The 16016-nt window shown below is 35.3% G+C and overlaps 1 protein-coding gene across 1 annotated transcript in view; it reads right to left on the minus strand.

The window, feature by feature from the left end:
• The window catches only part of AGMO (alkylglycerol monooxygenase), a 323204-nt gene that overhangs the window by 301903 nt on the left and 5285 nt on the right, over positions 1 to 16016 (minus strand). The window contains exon 3 of the mRNA XM_027102575.1: positions 8583 to 8734. Coding sequence (XP_026958376.1) covers positions 8583 to 8734 — 152 coding nt within the window. The remainder of the gene's footprint in view (positions 1 to 8582; positions 8735 to 16016) is intronic.

The raw sequence follows: 16016 nt of genomic DNA on the forward strand, positions 1-16016 counted from the left end.
TTTTTTTTTTTTTTTTGCAGTATGCGGGCCTCTCCTATTGCGGAGCACAGGCTCCGGACGCGCAGGCTCAGTGGCCATGGCCCACGGGCCCAGCCGCTCCACGGCATGTGGGATCTTCCCAGACCGGGGCACAAATCCGTGTCCCCTGCATCAGCAGGCAGACTCTCAACCACTGCGCCACCAGGGAAGCCCCTATATTTTTTGATAATGGCCATTCTGATTGAGGTGAGGTGATACCTCATTGTAGCTTTGATTTGCATTGCTCTAATGATTAGTGATGTTGAGCAACTTTCCATGTGCCTCTTGGCCATCTGTATGTCTTCCTTGGTGAAATGTCTATTCAGGTCTTTTGCCCATTTTTTAACTGGATTGTTTGTTTTTTTTTGATATTGAGCTCCATGAGCTGTTTGTATATTTTGGAGATTATCCTTTGTCTGTATTTTCATTTGCAACTATTTTCTCCCATTCTGAGGGTTGCCTTTTTGTCTTGTTTATGGTTTCCTTTGCTGTGAAAAACTTTTAACTTTAATTAAGAACCATTTGTTTATTTTTGTTTTTATTTCCGTTACTCTAGGAGGTGGGTCAAAAAAGATCTCGCTATGGTTTATGTCAAAGAGTGTTTTTCCTGTGTTTTCCTTTTAAGAGTTTTATAGTGTCTGGTCTTATATTTAAGTCTCTAATTCATCTGGAGTCTATTTTTGTGTATGGTGTTAGGTAGTGTTCTAATTTCTTTCTTTTACATGTAGCTGTCCAGTTTTCCCAGCACCACTTATTGAAGAGGCTATCTTTTCTCCATTGTATGTTCTTGCCTCCTTTGTCATAAATTAGGTGCCCATGTGCGCGTGGGTTTATCTCTGGGCATTCTATCTCGTACCATTGATCTATATTTCTGTTTTTGTGCCAGTACCATACTCTCTTGATTACTGTAGCTCTGTGGTATAGTTTGAAGTCAGGGAGCCTGATTCCTCCAACTCCGTTCTTCTTTCTCAAGATTGCTTTGGCTATTTGGGGTCTTTTGTGTTTCCCTACAAATTGTAAAATGTTTTGTTCTAGTTCAGTGATAAATGCTATTGGTAGTTTGATAGGGATTGCACTGAATCTGTAGATTGCTTTGGGTAGTATAGTCATTTTCACAATGTTGATTCTTCCAATCCAAGAACATGGTATATTTCTCCATCTGTATATGTCATCATTGATTTCTTTCATCAGTGTTTTATAGTTTTGTAAGTACAAGTCTTTTGCCTCCTTAGGCAGGTTTATTCCTAGGTATTGTATTCTTTTTGTTGCAATGGTAAATGGGAGTGTTTCTTTAATTTCTCTTTCTGATTTTTCCTTGTTGGTGTATAGGAATGCCAGAGATTTCTGTGTATTAATTTTGTAACCTGCAACCTTACCAAATTCATTGCTTAGTTGCAATAGTTTTCTGGTGGCATCTTTAGGATTTTCTATGTATAGTATCAAGTCATCGGCAAACAGTGACAGTTTTACTTCTTCTTTTCCAATCTGTACTCCTTTTATTTCTTTTTCTTCTCTGATTGCTGTGGCTAGGACTTCCAAAACTATGTTGAATATGAGTGGTGAGAGTGGACATCCTTGTCTTGTTCCTGATGTTAGTGGAAGTGCTTTTAGTTTTTCACCATTGAGTATGATGCTTGCTGTGGGTTTGTCATATACAGCCTTTATTATGTTGAGGTAGGTTCCCTCTACGCCCATTTTCTGGAGAGTTTTTATCATAAGTGGGTGTTGAATTTTGTCAAAAGCTTTTTCTGTACCTATTGAGATGATCATATGGTTTTTATTCCTTAATTTGGTAATGTGGTGTATCACACTGATTGATTTGTGTAAACTGAAGAAATCTTGCATCCCTGGGATAAATCCCACTTGATCATGGTGTATGATCCTTTTAATGTGCTGTTGGATTCCGTTTGCTAGTATTTTGTTCAGGATTTTTGTATCTATGTTCATCAGTGATATTGGTCTATAATTTTCTTTTTTTGTGATATATTTTCCTGGTTTTGGTATCAGGGTGAAGGTGGCTTCACAGAATGAATTTGTGAGTGTTTCTCCCTCTGCAATTTTTGGAAGTTAGAGAAGGATGGGTGTTAGCTCTTCTCTAAATGATAGAATTCGCCTCTGATGCCATCATCCTGGACTTTTGTTTGTTGGAAGATTGTTAATTATGGTTTCAATTTTATTACTTGTGATAGGTCTGCTTATATTTTCTAATTCTTCCTGGTTCAGTCTTGGAAAATTGTAACTTTCCAAGAATCTGTCCATTTCTTCGTGGTTGTCCATTTTATTGGCATATAGTTGTTTGTAGTAGTCTTATAATCTTTTGTATTTCTGCAGTGTCAGTTGTGATTGCTCCTTTTTCATTTCTAATTTTATTGATATGCGTCCTCTCCCTTTTTTTCTTGATGAATCCGGCTAAGGGTTTATCAATTTTGTTTATCTTCTCAAAGAACAAACTTTTAGTTTTATTGATCTTTGCTATTGTTTTCTTCATTTCCATTTCATTTATTTCTGCTCTGATCTTTATTACTTCTTTCCTTCTTCTGACTTTGGGTTTTCTTTGTTCTTATTTCTCTAGTTGTTTTAGGTGTAGGGTTAGATAGTTTATTTGAGATTTTTCTTGGTTTTTGAGGTGAGATTGAATTGCTATAAACTTCCCTCTTAGAACTGTTTTTGCTGCATCCCATAGGTTTTGGATCACCGTGTTTTCATTGTTATTTGTTCCTATGTATTTTTTTATTTCTTCTTTGATTTCTTCAGTGTTCTCTTGGTTATTTAATAGTGCACTGTTTAGCCTCCATGTATTTGTGTTTTTTACAGTTTTTTTCCTGTAATTGATTTCCAATCTCATAGCATTGTGGTCAGAACAGATGCTTGATATGATTTCAATTTTCTTAAATTTTCCAAGCCTTGTTTTGTTACCCAAGATGTGATCTATCCTGGAGAATGTTCCATGTGCACTTGAGAAGAAAGTGTATTCTGTCACTTTTGGGTGGAATGTTCTATAAATATCAATTAGATCTATCTGGTCTATTGTGCCACTTAAAGCTTGTGTTCCCTTATTTATCTTCTGCTTGGATGATCTGTCCATTGGTGTAACTGGGGTGTTAAAGTTCCCTACTATTATTGTGTTACTGTCAATTTCTCCTTTCATGATTGTTAGCATTTCCCTTATGTATTGAGGTGCTCCTATGTTGGGTGCATAAACATTTATAATTCTTATATCTTCTTCTTGGATTGATCCTTTGATCATTATGTAGTGTCCTTCCTTATCTCTTGTAACAGTTTTTATTTTAAAGTCTATTTTATCTGATATGAGAATTGCTACTCCAGCTACCTTTTGATTTCCATTGGCATGGAATATCTTTTTCCATCCCTTCACTTTCAATCTGCATGTATCCTTAGGTCTGAAGTGGGTCTCTTGTAGACAGCATATATATGGGTCTTGTTTTTGTATCCATTCAGCCAGTCTGTGTCTTCTGGTTGGGGCATTTCATCCATTTACATTCAACATTATTATCAATATGTATGTTCCTATTACCATTTTCTTAATTGTTTGGGGTTTGGTTTTGTGGGTCTTTTTCTTCTCTTGTGTTTCCCGCTTAGGGAAGTTTCTTTAGCATTTGCTGTAAAGCTTGTTTGGTGGTGCTGAATTCTCTTAGCTTTTACTTTTCTGAAAAGCTTTTGACTTTTCCATCGAATTTGAATGAGATCCTTGCTGGGTAGAGTAATCTTGATTGTAGGTTTTTCTCTCATCACTTTAAGTATATCCTGCCACTCCCTTCTGGCCTGCAGAGTTTCCACTGAAAAATCAGCCTGATACCCTATGGGGATTCCTTTATATGTTATTTTTTGTTTTTCCCTTGCTGCTTTTAATATTTTTTCTTTGAATTTAATTTTTGTTTGTTTGATTAATATGTGTCTTGGTGTGTTTTTCCTAGGGTTTATCCTGTATGGGACTCTCTGTGCTTCCTAGACTTGGGTGACTATTTCTTTTCCCATGTTAGGGAAGTTTTCAACCATAATCTCTTCAAATATTTTCTCAGACCCTTTCTTTTTCTCTTCTTCTTCTGGGACCCCTATAATTCGAATGTTGGTGTGTTTAGTGTTGTCCCAGAGGTCTCTGAGACTGTATTCAATTCTTTTCAGTCTATTTTTCTTTTTTCTGTTCCTCGGCAGTTATTTCCACCCATTTGCATTCCAGCTCACTTATTTGTTCTTCTGCCTCCATTATTCTGTTATTGATTCCTTCTAGTGTATTTTTCATTTCAGTTATTATGTTGTTCATCTCTGTTTGTTTGTTCTTTAGTTGTTCTAGATCTTTGTTAAACATTTCTTGTATTTTTTTAACCCATGCCTCCATTCTATTTCTGAGATTCTGGATCATCTTCACTATCATTACTATGAATTCTTTTTCAGGTAGATTGCCTATTTCCTCTTCATTTATTTGGTCTCGTAGGTTTTCACCTTGCTCCTTCATCTGTGACATATTTTTTCGCCATCTCATTTTTTTTTTTTTTAATGAATGGGATTGTGTTCCTGTCTTACTGGTTGTTTGGCCTGAGGCTTCCAACACTGGGGTTTGTAGGCTATTGGGTAGAGCTGGGTCTTGGTACTGAGGTGAGGAACACTGTGAGACCTCACTCCAATGAATATTCCCTGGGGTGTAAAGGAATATGAGTTTTTAACATAATTCCATTTGGTTTTTATATAACCACTTTGAAAAAGGTTAATCAGCATATTCAGAAGTTTGGAAATTTAAGAACTAATGCCAATGAGAAGGACAAAGTTTCTTTTGTGAATTTTAAGAATTCACTCCAAAATCATCTTTGCACTTCCCCTATCATTATTGTAGTTAATTGTTAATGTCTTTTACCCATAATAAAATGAACAACTGGTGTTCACATATGTTATTATCCAAGCTACCTCTGATGCCTAATATAGGGTTCGTATAAGATAGATGGTCATTAAACATTTGTTGAAAAAGTTAATGCATGAATGAGTAGATGCATGAATGAAAAAATTATAATCATAGAAAGAAGTCTCTAAGTTAGTTAATGATTCTTGCTGGAATTTTCACTTAGAGTATTTTCCTAGTACTTCACCATGCTTAGTCTCTTTTATTGTAGATTTTAATATTATGACATTAAATTCAGTCACAATTACACTTGTTTAATAAGTGAAAGAGGATAGATTCCAATTGATTTGGCCTTTTGTGGTCTAAAATGTCTTTGCTCGTAGATCTTATTTGCTAATGCATCATATGCCTTTAGTAACAGAAACTTTTTCAAATTCTCCTTTTGAGCAAAAATATTTGGCACAAATGAGACAAATTTGTATGGAAACACAAAAAACCCTGAACAGCCAAAACAATATTAAGAAAGAAGAACAAAGCTGGAGGTATCACACACCATGATTTCAAACTACACTACAAAGGTAAAGTCATCTAAACAGTATGGTACTGGCACAAAAAGAGATACACAGATCAATGGAAGAGAATAGAGATCCCAGAAATGAACCCACAGTTATATGGGCAATTAGTCTACAACAAAGGAGGCAAGATTATACAATGGGGAAAAGATATTCTTTTCAATAGATGGTGCTGGGAAAAATGGACAGCTATAAGCAGAAGAATCAAACTGAACTACTCTCACACACCATGCACAAAAATAAATTCCAAATGCATTAAAGACTTAAATGTAAGACCTGAAACCATAAAAAATCTAGAAAACATAGGCAATACTGTCTTTGACATCAGTCTTAGCAAAAAATGTTTTTGAATGTGTCTCCTCAGTCAAGGGAAACAAAAACAAAAATAAATAAATGGGACTACACCAAACTAAAAAGCTTTTGCACAGCAGAAGGAACTATCAACAAAATGAAAAGGCCACCAATGAATGGAAGAAGATATTTACAAATGATATATTTGATAAGGTGTTAATATCCAAAATATACAAAGAACTCAACATAGAAACTCAACATTAAAAAAAAAAAGCAACCTGATTTTAAAATTGGCAGAATATTGTAATAAACATTTTCCAGAGAAGACATATAGATGTTCAAAAGGGACATGAAAAGATGTTCAACATCAGTAATCAGTAGGAAAATGCAAATCAAAGCCACAATGAGATATCATCTCATACCAGTCAGAATGCCTATTATCAAAACTACAGCAAATAAGGAGTGTTATCTAAGATGTTAAAAAAGAGGAACCCTTGTGCACGGTTGGCGGGAACATAAATTGGTACAGCCAATATGGAAAACAACATGGAGGTTCCTCAAAAAATTAAAAATAAAACTACCATACAATCCAGCAATTCCACACCTGGGTACTTATCCGAAGAAAACAAAAACAGTACTTAGAAAAGATATATGCATCCCTATGTTCATTTCAACATAATTTACAATAGCCAAGAAATGGAAGAAACTTAAACACCCATCATAGATGAATGGATAAAGAAGAGGTGGTATATATATATATATATACACATAATGGAATATTACTCAGCCAAAAAAAAAAGAATGAAATCTTACAATTTGTGACAACATGGATGGACCAAGAGGGTATTATGCTAAGTGAAATAAGTCAGACAGAGAAAGGCAAATACTGTATTATTTCACTTATATGTGAAATCTAAAAAAACAAAACAAATATAACAAAACAGAAACAGAGTTATAGATACAGAGAACAAACAGGTAGTTGTGAGGGGATGGGGGTGGTGGGGAGGAAAGAAGTAGGTGAAGGAGGTTAAGAGGTACAAACTTCCAGATTCAAATAAATGAGACATGGGTATGAAATGTACAGTGTGGGGAATATAGTCTATAACTATGTTATATATTTGCACAGTGAAATATCATTTTTTTCCAACTAGCTTTCCATCACAAGTCAAAAGTCTTTGAACTTATGAGTAAGCTTCATAGCCTGAAAGTGGTGAGTGTTTTTCCAGAAGGTTTTCAGATTTTTTTAATGCCTGCCTTTACTGGACTTGGTTCAAAATTTTCTAATGGGAAGCATACTTTAAACAGCCTTGATTCCATGTTTTTAATATATTATTTTACTTTGTTGCTATTCCCTGAGAGCACTTACAATCAACATATTTTTTAAAGTTTTATATTTGGTAATATTCTGTTGGTTCTTTGTTTCCTGTTATAATGGGCTTTCAAATATTAAGCAAATTAGCAGATTTTCCAAACACACACATCTATACAGGACAGTGTGATATTAGAAGGTTCCTGAAATTAAGTAATACAATGTAAATGCTTTCTGCATTACCCATTTGCTGCATAGAAAGTGAGGAAAATTGCCAATGGGTTTATTTTAGGGAGAAAACTACTATTTTGAAATAAAATACCAAGTTTACCACATCAATCCTATTTTATTCTTAATCATGTTCAATTTGGGAGTATCCTCTTACATTTATATATAAGGAAATGATGTAAGGAGCTGACCTATTATTTTCAAAGACAAAGGTTATCATACACAAAATAAATAACTTTTTCTAGTTTATCTGTTCACTACAAAGTTTTTAATGAATTAACACTTTTTATAGTCTCATTAAATGTACATGTTTAAAGTGCTTAACAAAATAATGCCATGTTTAAAGTTTAACTGCCTTAAGCATAACGCTGTCCATGCTACTCCTATTTCCTTCATCCTTGCTTGGGAAGGATATTTGGTCACACATACTCCTACACACATAGCTCAGTTATTCACCCTGATCTCAGAGCTCTTCTTTCCACCTCCCATCTATTTTTTATTATTATTCCAGGTTTCTTCCTCTTCCTTCCTTCCTCCCCACCCACTCAACCTAACTACCCACTGAAATCCTGAGTTCTGCTCTTCAGTAGTTTTTCCAAATTAGCACTTTCCTCCGTTTCCCTTCAGCAATATTTTGCATGCCTAATTCCTCCTTAGAGACCACTTGTTCATCTTAGTTCTACAATCATTCTCCAATTTCTGCTTATCTCACGAGAGATTTAGACAGCTCCATGCTCTTCCATTTTCCATTCCATAACAAAACATTTCTTTGGAAGGTGTGGCCAAGAATCCCCAAAAGCAAGTTCAGTGAACCAGTACCGTAAGAAGGCTTTGTAGCAGATGAGAAATTTTGCAAAGCTGTGGTCACACTAAAGTGCATTATGGCTAATGCCTAGCTGATTGCATTTTCATTTGTAAATATGACAATACTGCCAAGAACATGAATCAGGCTTACATATGACAGCAGGTTACCTAGGATTCCATGCTGTTACAAAGCTCTTCTGAAAGACCCTTGATAATTGGGGTGTGGAGTGATGCTATAGTCAACCCTTTCTAAATGGTTTTAAAAATAAATTATATACAAGGGGTGTGAAAAATGTACCTCTATAATTTTACTTTTTTTCAACAATGACTTCAGATTGTTTCCATTTAAATTACAAATGAAATTTCATTATTAATCTTTAGATGCTGTAAAATAAACTAAGTTATTCATCTAGTCACTTGTTCAATAAATATTTACTGAATACCAGCTATGTGGCAAACACAGTTCAACATAAGTTGAGTATCAAAAAAGTCTTGGTTTTCAACTTACCATGAGCCATACGATGAAACCAGTAGTAACCAAAGTCAACTCCCAAGAAAGTTAAATACCAAGTCCATGGAGAATCCCAAGGCAAACTGATAAGCCTGTAGTTCTCCCAGATATAAATATAACTGGTCAGTTCAATGCTCCTGGAAAACCAACTGGAAAGATACAATGTATAAGCAATGATTATACTATATTTTAGATGTAAAATTATGCTAAACCATTTTAGATAATACTTAAAAATTAATATGTTCATACATAAAAATAAAATCCTTTCCCCCTTTCTCTTGGCTTCTTACTGCTCTATCATACCTTTGAAGAGGCTCAATTTCCTTGGTATCAAAATGATTCACATGATGTTTCCTTTTGCATAACAGGCATCATGGATGTCAACTATTCCCCTATTTCATGGAATTGAGGAAGTTCCCTTTATATGTCTCTTAAAAATACTTTTCATGGAAACCATATAACATAAAAATGACAAAACTATGACTTATTTTCTGTGACTGTCATTTCTAAATCTTAGTAAAGAACACAAGAAGGGTGCTTTTTAAAGGAAATGTAAAAAGTAGAAAATTATAAATAGCATATTTTTTAAAGGGACTGCAAAATGACTACTGCCTTAAAATATATTAATCCCGTAAAGTTTGCCTTTAAAGTTGCTTCTGACTGACTCTATTCTCTCTTCCTGTCTAGTCCCTCCTCTCTTTCACACACACACACACACACACACACACACACACACACACACACTCTCTCTATGTTTTCTAGATATTATTCTTAAGACTACAAATTGGATTCTCATAGCATATCAGTATTTCTTACAGTAATATAAACTATGGATCTCAAAATATAAGGGAATAATTTTTCCCTAGAAATAAACAATTGTTTTTAAAACCCAGACAGCATATCTCTTACCACATATTCTACCAAGCTTCTATAAATTCTTATGTCAAGAAATTTCAAAAATATACATAATATACTTCAATTTTATAAAGAGTAGTATTTTTTCTTTTAAATCTTCTGTGATCAAATTTAGGATCAGACTCAAGATAATCATTCCTTTTATCACTTTTATAGATATGATTGAACTGACTTTTTCATTAATATTTTTCACTCATATGTAAAATGAATTATTCTACTTAATAAAGATTTATTTATAAACCATGAACAAGTGAGAAAGTTCTGAAATATTCTAACTTTAAATAAAAGTCAAAGAAGCAGCTCATTAGTTTATTGTTAAAATTCATTATTTCACTAGTATTTCCCTTTACATAGTCATCATCTATGAATTAGCATGTTACTGGTTTTGTTGGAGACCCAGATGTTTACTTTTAATCTAATGTTGACATTAGTTATGATATGACTTTAACTGTGATTTAAAAACTTTAAAATTGTCTCACATTTTGAATCCTTCAAGTTATTATTTAATCAGTAACATAAAACACTAGGCTTCTTCACAACAGCATTAATATAAGTAACTAATAGAAATGCCAAATACCTACACTTTGAAAAAGGATTACACATCATCAGATCTTAAAACTCAGTTTTCAATTTAAGATTACTCTAGGTTTGTAAATTGGTCCCCATACACGGAGGGTAAGAAGAAACTAAAGAAAGAGACAGAACACTCCAGACTGGGAAGTGGCAGTTTTAACAAACAAGGAACTTAGAGAGGAGGTTTGTCTTTTGTGGCTGCAAGACATGTAAATGTCCATACTCACACTCCAGAATGTTAAAATTTTCTAGAAAGGTCTTAACTGGGTTCAAGTCACTTATTCAGTCCAGATGGTCTCAACAACACCTTACTCTCTCAAGACTGCATCCTTGAAACAGCTGTTAGCATGGGACTGTAGGTGGAACTTACATTCCATGGACAGGGGAGAGAGTAAGGGAAAGGGGAAGGGGAAGTAAAGTTCAGCTTATAGGTCAACCAGGGTCGCATCCTCTCCACGACCTCCTCCAACAATTATATGGCTGGAAAGAGCAATTCTGTCCTTAATTGTGAGTCCTTGATCCAAGGAGACTACCTACCCAGCACCCCTGTCACAACTCAGGCAATGCCCTGAATACTTCCAGAATCCCCTGTCAAGTGGCCCTGAGCCTGCTTTCAGGACTGCATGGGCCTCTTTCCTGGTCCAGGCCTCCAGAGGGTCCACCTATGCATGCGTGTAAAGTCCTCAACATGACAAGGTAGACAAAAGTGGCTTCATTGGACGTGTAGACAGAGCTGGGACGAGCAGTCTGGGGTGTGCACACACAGGTGTGTGAGGTCCCTCATGAGACAGCACAGGCCATGGGCTTTCACCCTGTTCTGGAACTCTGAGGAATCCAAGAACTTGAAATTTGAAATGTGTCTTCCAATTTGTCATCCAGGTTATTTATCAGGGTAGGGGGAATAGAACGAATTTTATTTTAAAGCATGTTAGCTTGGTTGGTAATTCTTACACATCTAGACTAAGGCTTCTGAACAGTGTCATTACTGACATTTGGACAAGATAATTCTTTGTAGTAGGGGTCTGTCCTGTGAAAACTATTACCCAAATTATGAAACCTTATAATTGCTCCTTAATACTCATTAGTAGAGGATTAACCACATAAAATTCAAGTTTTAGGGAAAAAAATGGTGAATAATATCAATCTTATATGATTATAACTTATTATTACTTAATTTTTCTAAAACAGAAATTCTAAAGTTAGACACTGCTGCTATTTGGGCCAGATGATCCTTTGCTGTGGGGGCCTATCCTGTGCTTTGTAGGAGGTTTAGCAGCATCCCTGGCCTCTGCCCACTAGATGCCAGTAGCACAGCCCTCCACCCAGGTGTGACAACAAAATGTCCAAATGTCTCCCAGGGGCAAAACTGCCCCAGTTGATAACCCTAAAAAAGACTGATCTAGAAAGAAAAAATTAAAACTTAGGAAAATGCAATAGAAAGTTGAAATAATCTAGATTTTTTTATATCCGCTTTACTACATGGTGTCAAAGCAGGTCAATTCATGGATTCATTCAGTCATTCAAAAAATTCATATTAAGTGCCTGCTAGGTTCCAGGCACAGCACAAGAAAGGGAGGACACACTGGTGAAGAGGGCAAATACAGCCACCTGCCTCATCAATGTCCCACCAATTCAGTATCTCTTTTTAAAGCTGCTATCTTTCTTGTCAGTTTTCTAGTGACAATTGAAATAGGCTTTCAGATAACAAAACTTCAATAATAGAAAGAGGGTCCCTGGAAAACTTCCATGTGTAAAACAAAAAGAACCTGCCTGTAATTGAAATACTTTATTTCCTGTACAGGTGCCAGGTCTTGAGCAGACACCCAATTTATTATTCTGTCAACTTACTTATTAGGGTTGACACAAATCGAGCTGAAATATGCCTTACATACTACAGGCAAGGCTGTTTCTTTTTTTTTTTTTTTCACACCTTAGCACAAAGCCAAACTTTCCTCAAGGTGAAGGGAAAGAGTGGAGAAGCTGTGGGAATTAAATTCCCGGTTCTCTATCAGCAAGATGAATATGATCCTCTTCCATCATAAATGGGAAAAAACAGCCATGGAGTGCCCACAACTAAAAACAATTCGGCAAGAGATACACCTGGGAAATGATTATCAAGCTCTGGAAAGCCCTTGATTGCAGGAAATAGCACCTATATTTTCAAAAATGTTCCCACCAGACCTTGAATCATAAAACTAACCCTCTTCCTCTTTCTCTTCCCAATTCCTTCATTCTCTCCCAGCCCCCAATCCCAGCATATGACTCTGCACTCTGGAATTCAAATGACAACTCTAACCCCTATCCTGTAGAAAGAGACATATGTAATATGCATATATAGTGAGCTTACTTTATCATGTGGAGATGGAAATTAGGTAGCACAGGGGCTTTGAATAACCAAATGCTAGATCCGTTTTATTCATTAAGTTTGAATGCAAGACTGAGAAAATAATCTAAATATAAGGAGGCATTAGACTCCTCTAATTAACAACCTGTATGTGTAGAGACTCCCCTCCCATTTTGTCCTATATTCTTTATAAATTCCCCCCAAATAGCTATTTCTCTTGGGTCTGAAGTATATCTTCTGGCAAATGAAAGACAGTTAATTTTTCATGTGTTTTATGTAAGCTTTTCTGTCCACACTAGAAATCTGTCCTGTCAGACTGGTGGTTGCCAAGGGGGAGGGGGTTGGGGGAGGGATGGAATGGGAGATTAGGGTTAGCAGATGTGAGCTTTTATATATAGAATGGACAAACAACAAGGTCCTACTGCATAGCACAGAGAACTATATTCAATATCCTATGATAAAGGAAAAGAATATTTTTAAAAAGAATGTATGTGTGTGTGTGTGTGTGTGTGTGTGTGTATGTATAACTGAATCATTTTGCTGTATAGCAGTAATTAACACAACACTGTAAATCAACTACACTTCAATAAAAATAAAATCTGTCGGGCTTCCCTGGTGGAGCAGTGGTTGAGAGTCCGCCTGCCGATGCAGGGGACACGGGTTCGTGCCCCAGTCTGGGAAGATCCCACATGCCGCGCAGCGTCTGGGCCCGTGAGCCATGGCCGCTAAGCCTGCGCATCCGGAGCCTGTGCTCCGCAACAGGAGAGGCCACAACAGTGAGAGGCCCGCATACTGCAAAAAATAAAAAATATAAAATAAAATCTCTCCTGTCAATGTTTACTGACTGTAAAATCTGGTAAGATACCAAAATAGTATTCCAGTACTGATGGTGGATTTTTAAAAATATAAAGTTACCTTATAATGTTGAAATTTTTCAATAATCAATAAATGAGAATAAGTATTTGAGGATTGAGAATTACAAAGCTAATCTGTTATCAAAGTCATCTGAGTGTGAATGTTCCCATCATCAAAAGTAGAGAAAGGTAACACTGGACAGGTCGTTCACCATCTCACTATCTCTCAGCTAATTTGACATGAGAGCATTAGGCTGAATGGACCTTAAAATTATCTAGCTCTCAAAATACTCTCATGCTCTAATCATTAATCAAGCAAATGAAATTTGATGTAAGGCTCTCATTGCAAACTGTTAAAATTTCAAAGCAACTTTCAGAGTAAGTTGAATTACGTACTCAGTGTTCACAGACGTCTGCCAACTTGTACTATTTTATAACTGTCATTAGAGAAATTTGGCCAGATTATGCAAAATTGAAAAAAATAAATTAGACTTTTTATTTCTAAAAATCTTGTCATAAATTAGAAAATAAACCAATATTTAAATGAGATCATTTGAAATACCCTTACAAGTTTCACGAAGTTATAAATTAATATATATATAACTATATGTTATATATATAATTATATATATATTGATTTTTCTGATAAATTGCGTTGTTTACTTCTAAATCTCTTATACCTGGCCCAGGAACTTGCACTCTCTATCTGTAAAGCTACTGCCACTTTTGCTCCATCTAGTGGAATATTGATTTTTGCTCAGTAATAACAAAATACATAACACAAGCTCTACCTTCTGCAGGCAGACATTTGTACTGCTATTTCCTACTGTGAAATGACATTTATGAAACAATCACTTAATTTAATTTCTTTTTAAAACAACCGCAAAACCATAGACTTTTGTAAACACAATGTGGTAGATCTGGAAGAAGTAAATGTGCTACATTTTTTACTTTGCAAGAAGTAAATTACTTCAAGTAATTCAATTACTCTACTGAATAAGCACGCAAAGCCAGACTAATAAGTGCAAGGAAGCTTGCATTCATCATTTGGGAAGGATAGTCTAAGAGCTAGCTCTGAAGTCACACCATTAATAACAAAGTCTATTTATAAGGTTTCTAAGGTAAAAGTTAAGGGGACATGTAAAAGTTAAGGGGGCATTCTCTCTAGCAAAAATAACTAACAAACCAGCAGATTTTTTAGATATATTTTGTTTGCATGGGGTGTTCGTTTCATAATTTTCTAAGTTAATAAAAATATGTTAATATTCATAATAAAATACCATTATTAACATTACATAAATAAATTTATCTCTTACTTAGGACAATGAATAACTGTTGACTAAAGTCATCATCCCAAATGACAGGTACTTGTTTGTCAGAAGCCCACGTTGCCAAAAACAGTATTGCCTCTGCTACTGAAGTCTAGTGGAAAAATGCAGTACACAATTTTCCTTTATTCTCTAGTCCCACCCCAAGGAGTCAAAAGTATCTCAAAGAAGTTTAATATCCTCCTCTTTAATTTTTTTTTTTTTTTTTTTATGAATTGAAACTTTCTTGTCAGGAGTGGAAAATTCCATGGCAGTCATGGCCAGTAAAACTGTAGATACCTTTGGTCTAACACTGCAGACCTAGTTCCACAGTAAAAATTGGCAGGGACCCATGTGTATTAAAAGTAGAGTGTCCCCAACTCATTTGAAAATTTACCTACTTAAATTATCCCTCCAACCTATTGCAATTTGATTTATAATCTGCTGTTTCAACAGAATAAATGAACCCATTAAAAACAAACATACTGTAGATATTTATATCAGGAATAAAATTTCTCTGGGGAAGATGCAATTTATGAAAGCAGAAATATTGGAAGGAAGTAACAAATTGAAGTCCCGATTTTCTAATGAAGGATTGGAAACTGAGCTCTGCTTCAACAAGCAAGAAAAAAAAAGACGTAATTATTTTTCACTCATTAGCATTTCAGTCAGTAGCAGAATATTTCAGAAGTTTCAGATAGATTTTTAAAAATTGATTTAGTCAATATTTTGTTTAGTTTAACTTTTTATAGTGACAAATGCAAGTAATTGATAGAAAGGCAGATTATCTGCATATGATACAATGCATTTAACTACAATAAATACACATATCTGTCTATAATTTCAGGACTACATTCTGACTAGGAAGTCTGCCTACTGGATTCCAGAAGAGCAAAACAGATGCACGCCTGCCCAGAATCTGGTTCTTAGGACAGATGGACTTTTATTACATATCATGGTCTGTCCGACAGGCTTGTAAACAAGGTACAATCTTGTCTATGATGAATATTTTCCTTACATAAAGATTTGAAAAGATACACATATATCTTTTCCATCAATATGGTAAGTATGCTACCAATCTTCAAGGTACTTTGACTTTTATGTAATAACGAAATTGAGATCCTCAAATAAACATTGTTTTTCCTCAAAGTCTGCACACAGCATTTCCATTACATGAATGGCAAAGTGGAAAAACATGTTCATGGCTGCACTTTGATTTCCCCAACTTCTTTTTGCAGAGGCCACATGCCTATTTCAAATTATTATCCAAAGTATAATTCCTCACAAAGGGATTAACAAATGGTATACTACCATTTTTCTTGCAATCATGTATTTTAAGGACGTGGCAAGCCCCTGTTGTTGGTATAGAAAGTGAAATTAGTCCCTCGGAGAGGGTATGATCAATGCCGTGTTAATCTAACCTTCAGCTGTTAACGAT

The sequence above is a fragment of the Aethalodelphis obliquidens genome, unplaced genomic scaffold (assembly GCF_003676395.1).
Source record: "Aethalodelphis obliquidens isolate GAN/ISIS:26980383/991018 unplaced genomic scaffold, ASM367639v1 scaffold5, whole genome shotgun sequence".
NCBI lineage: Eukaryota > Metazoa > Chordata > Mammalia > Artiodactyla > Delphinidae > Aethalodelphis > Aethalodelphis obliquidens.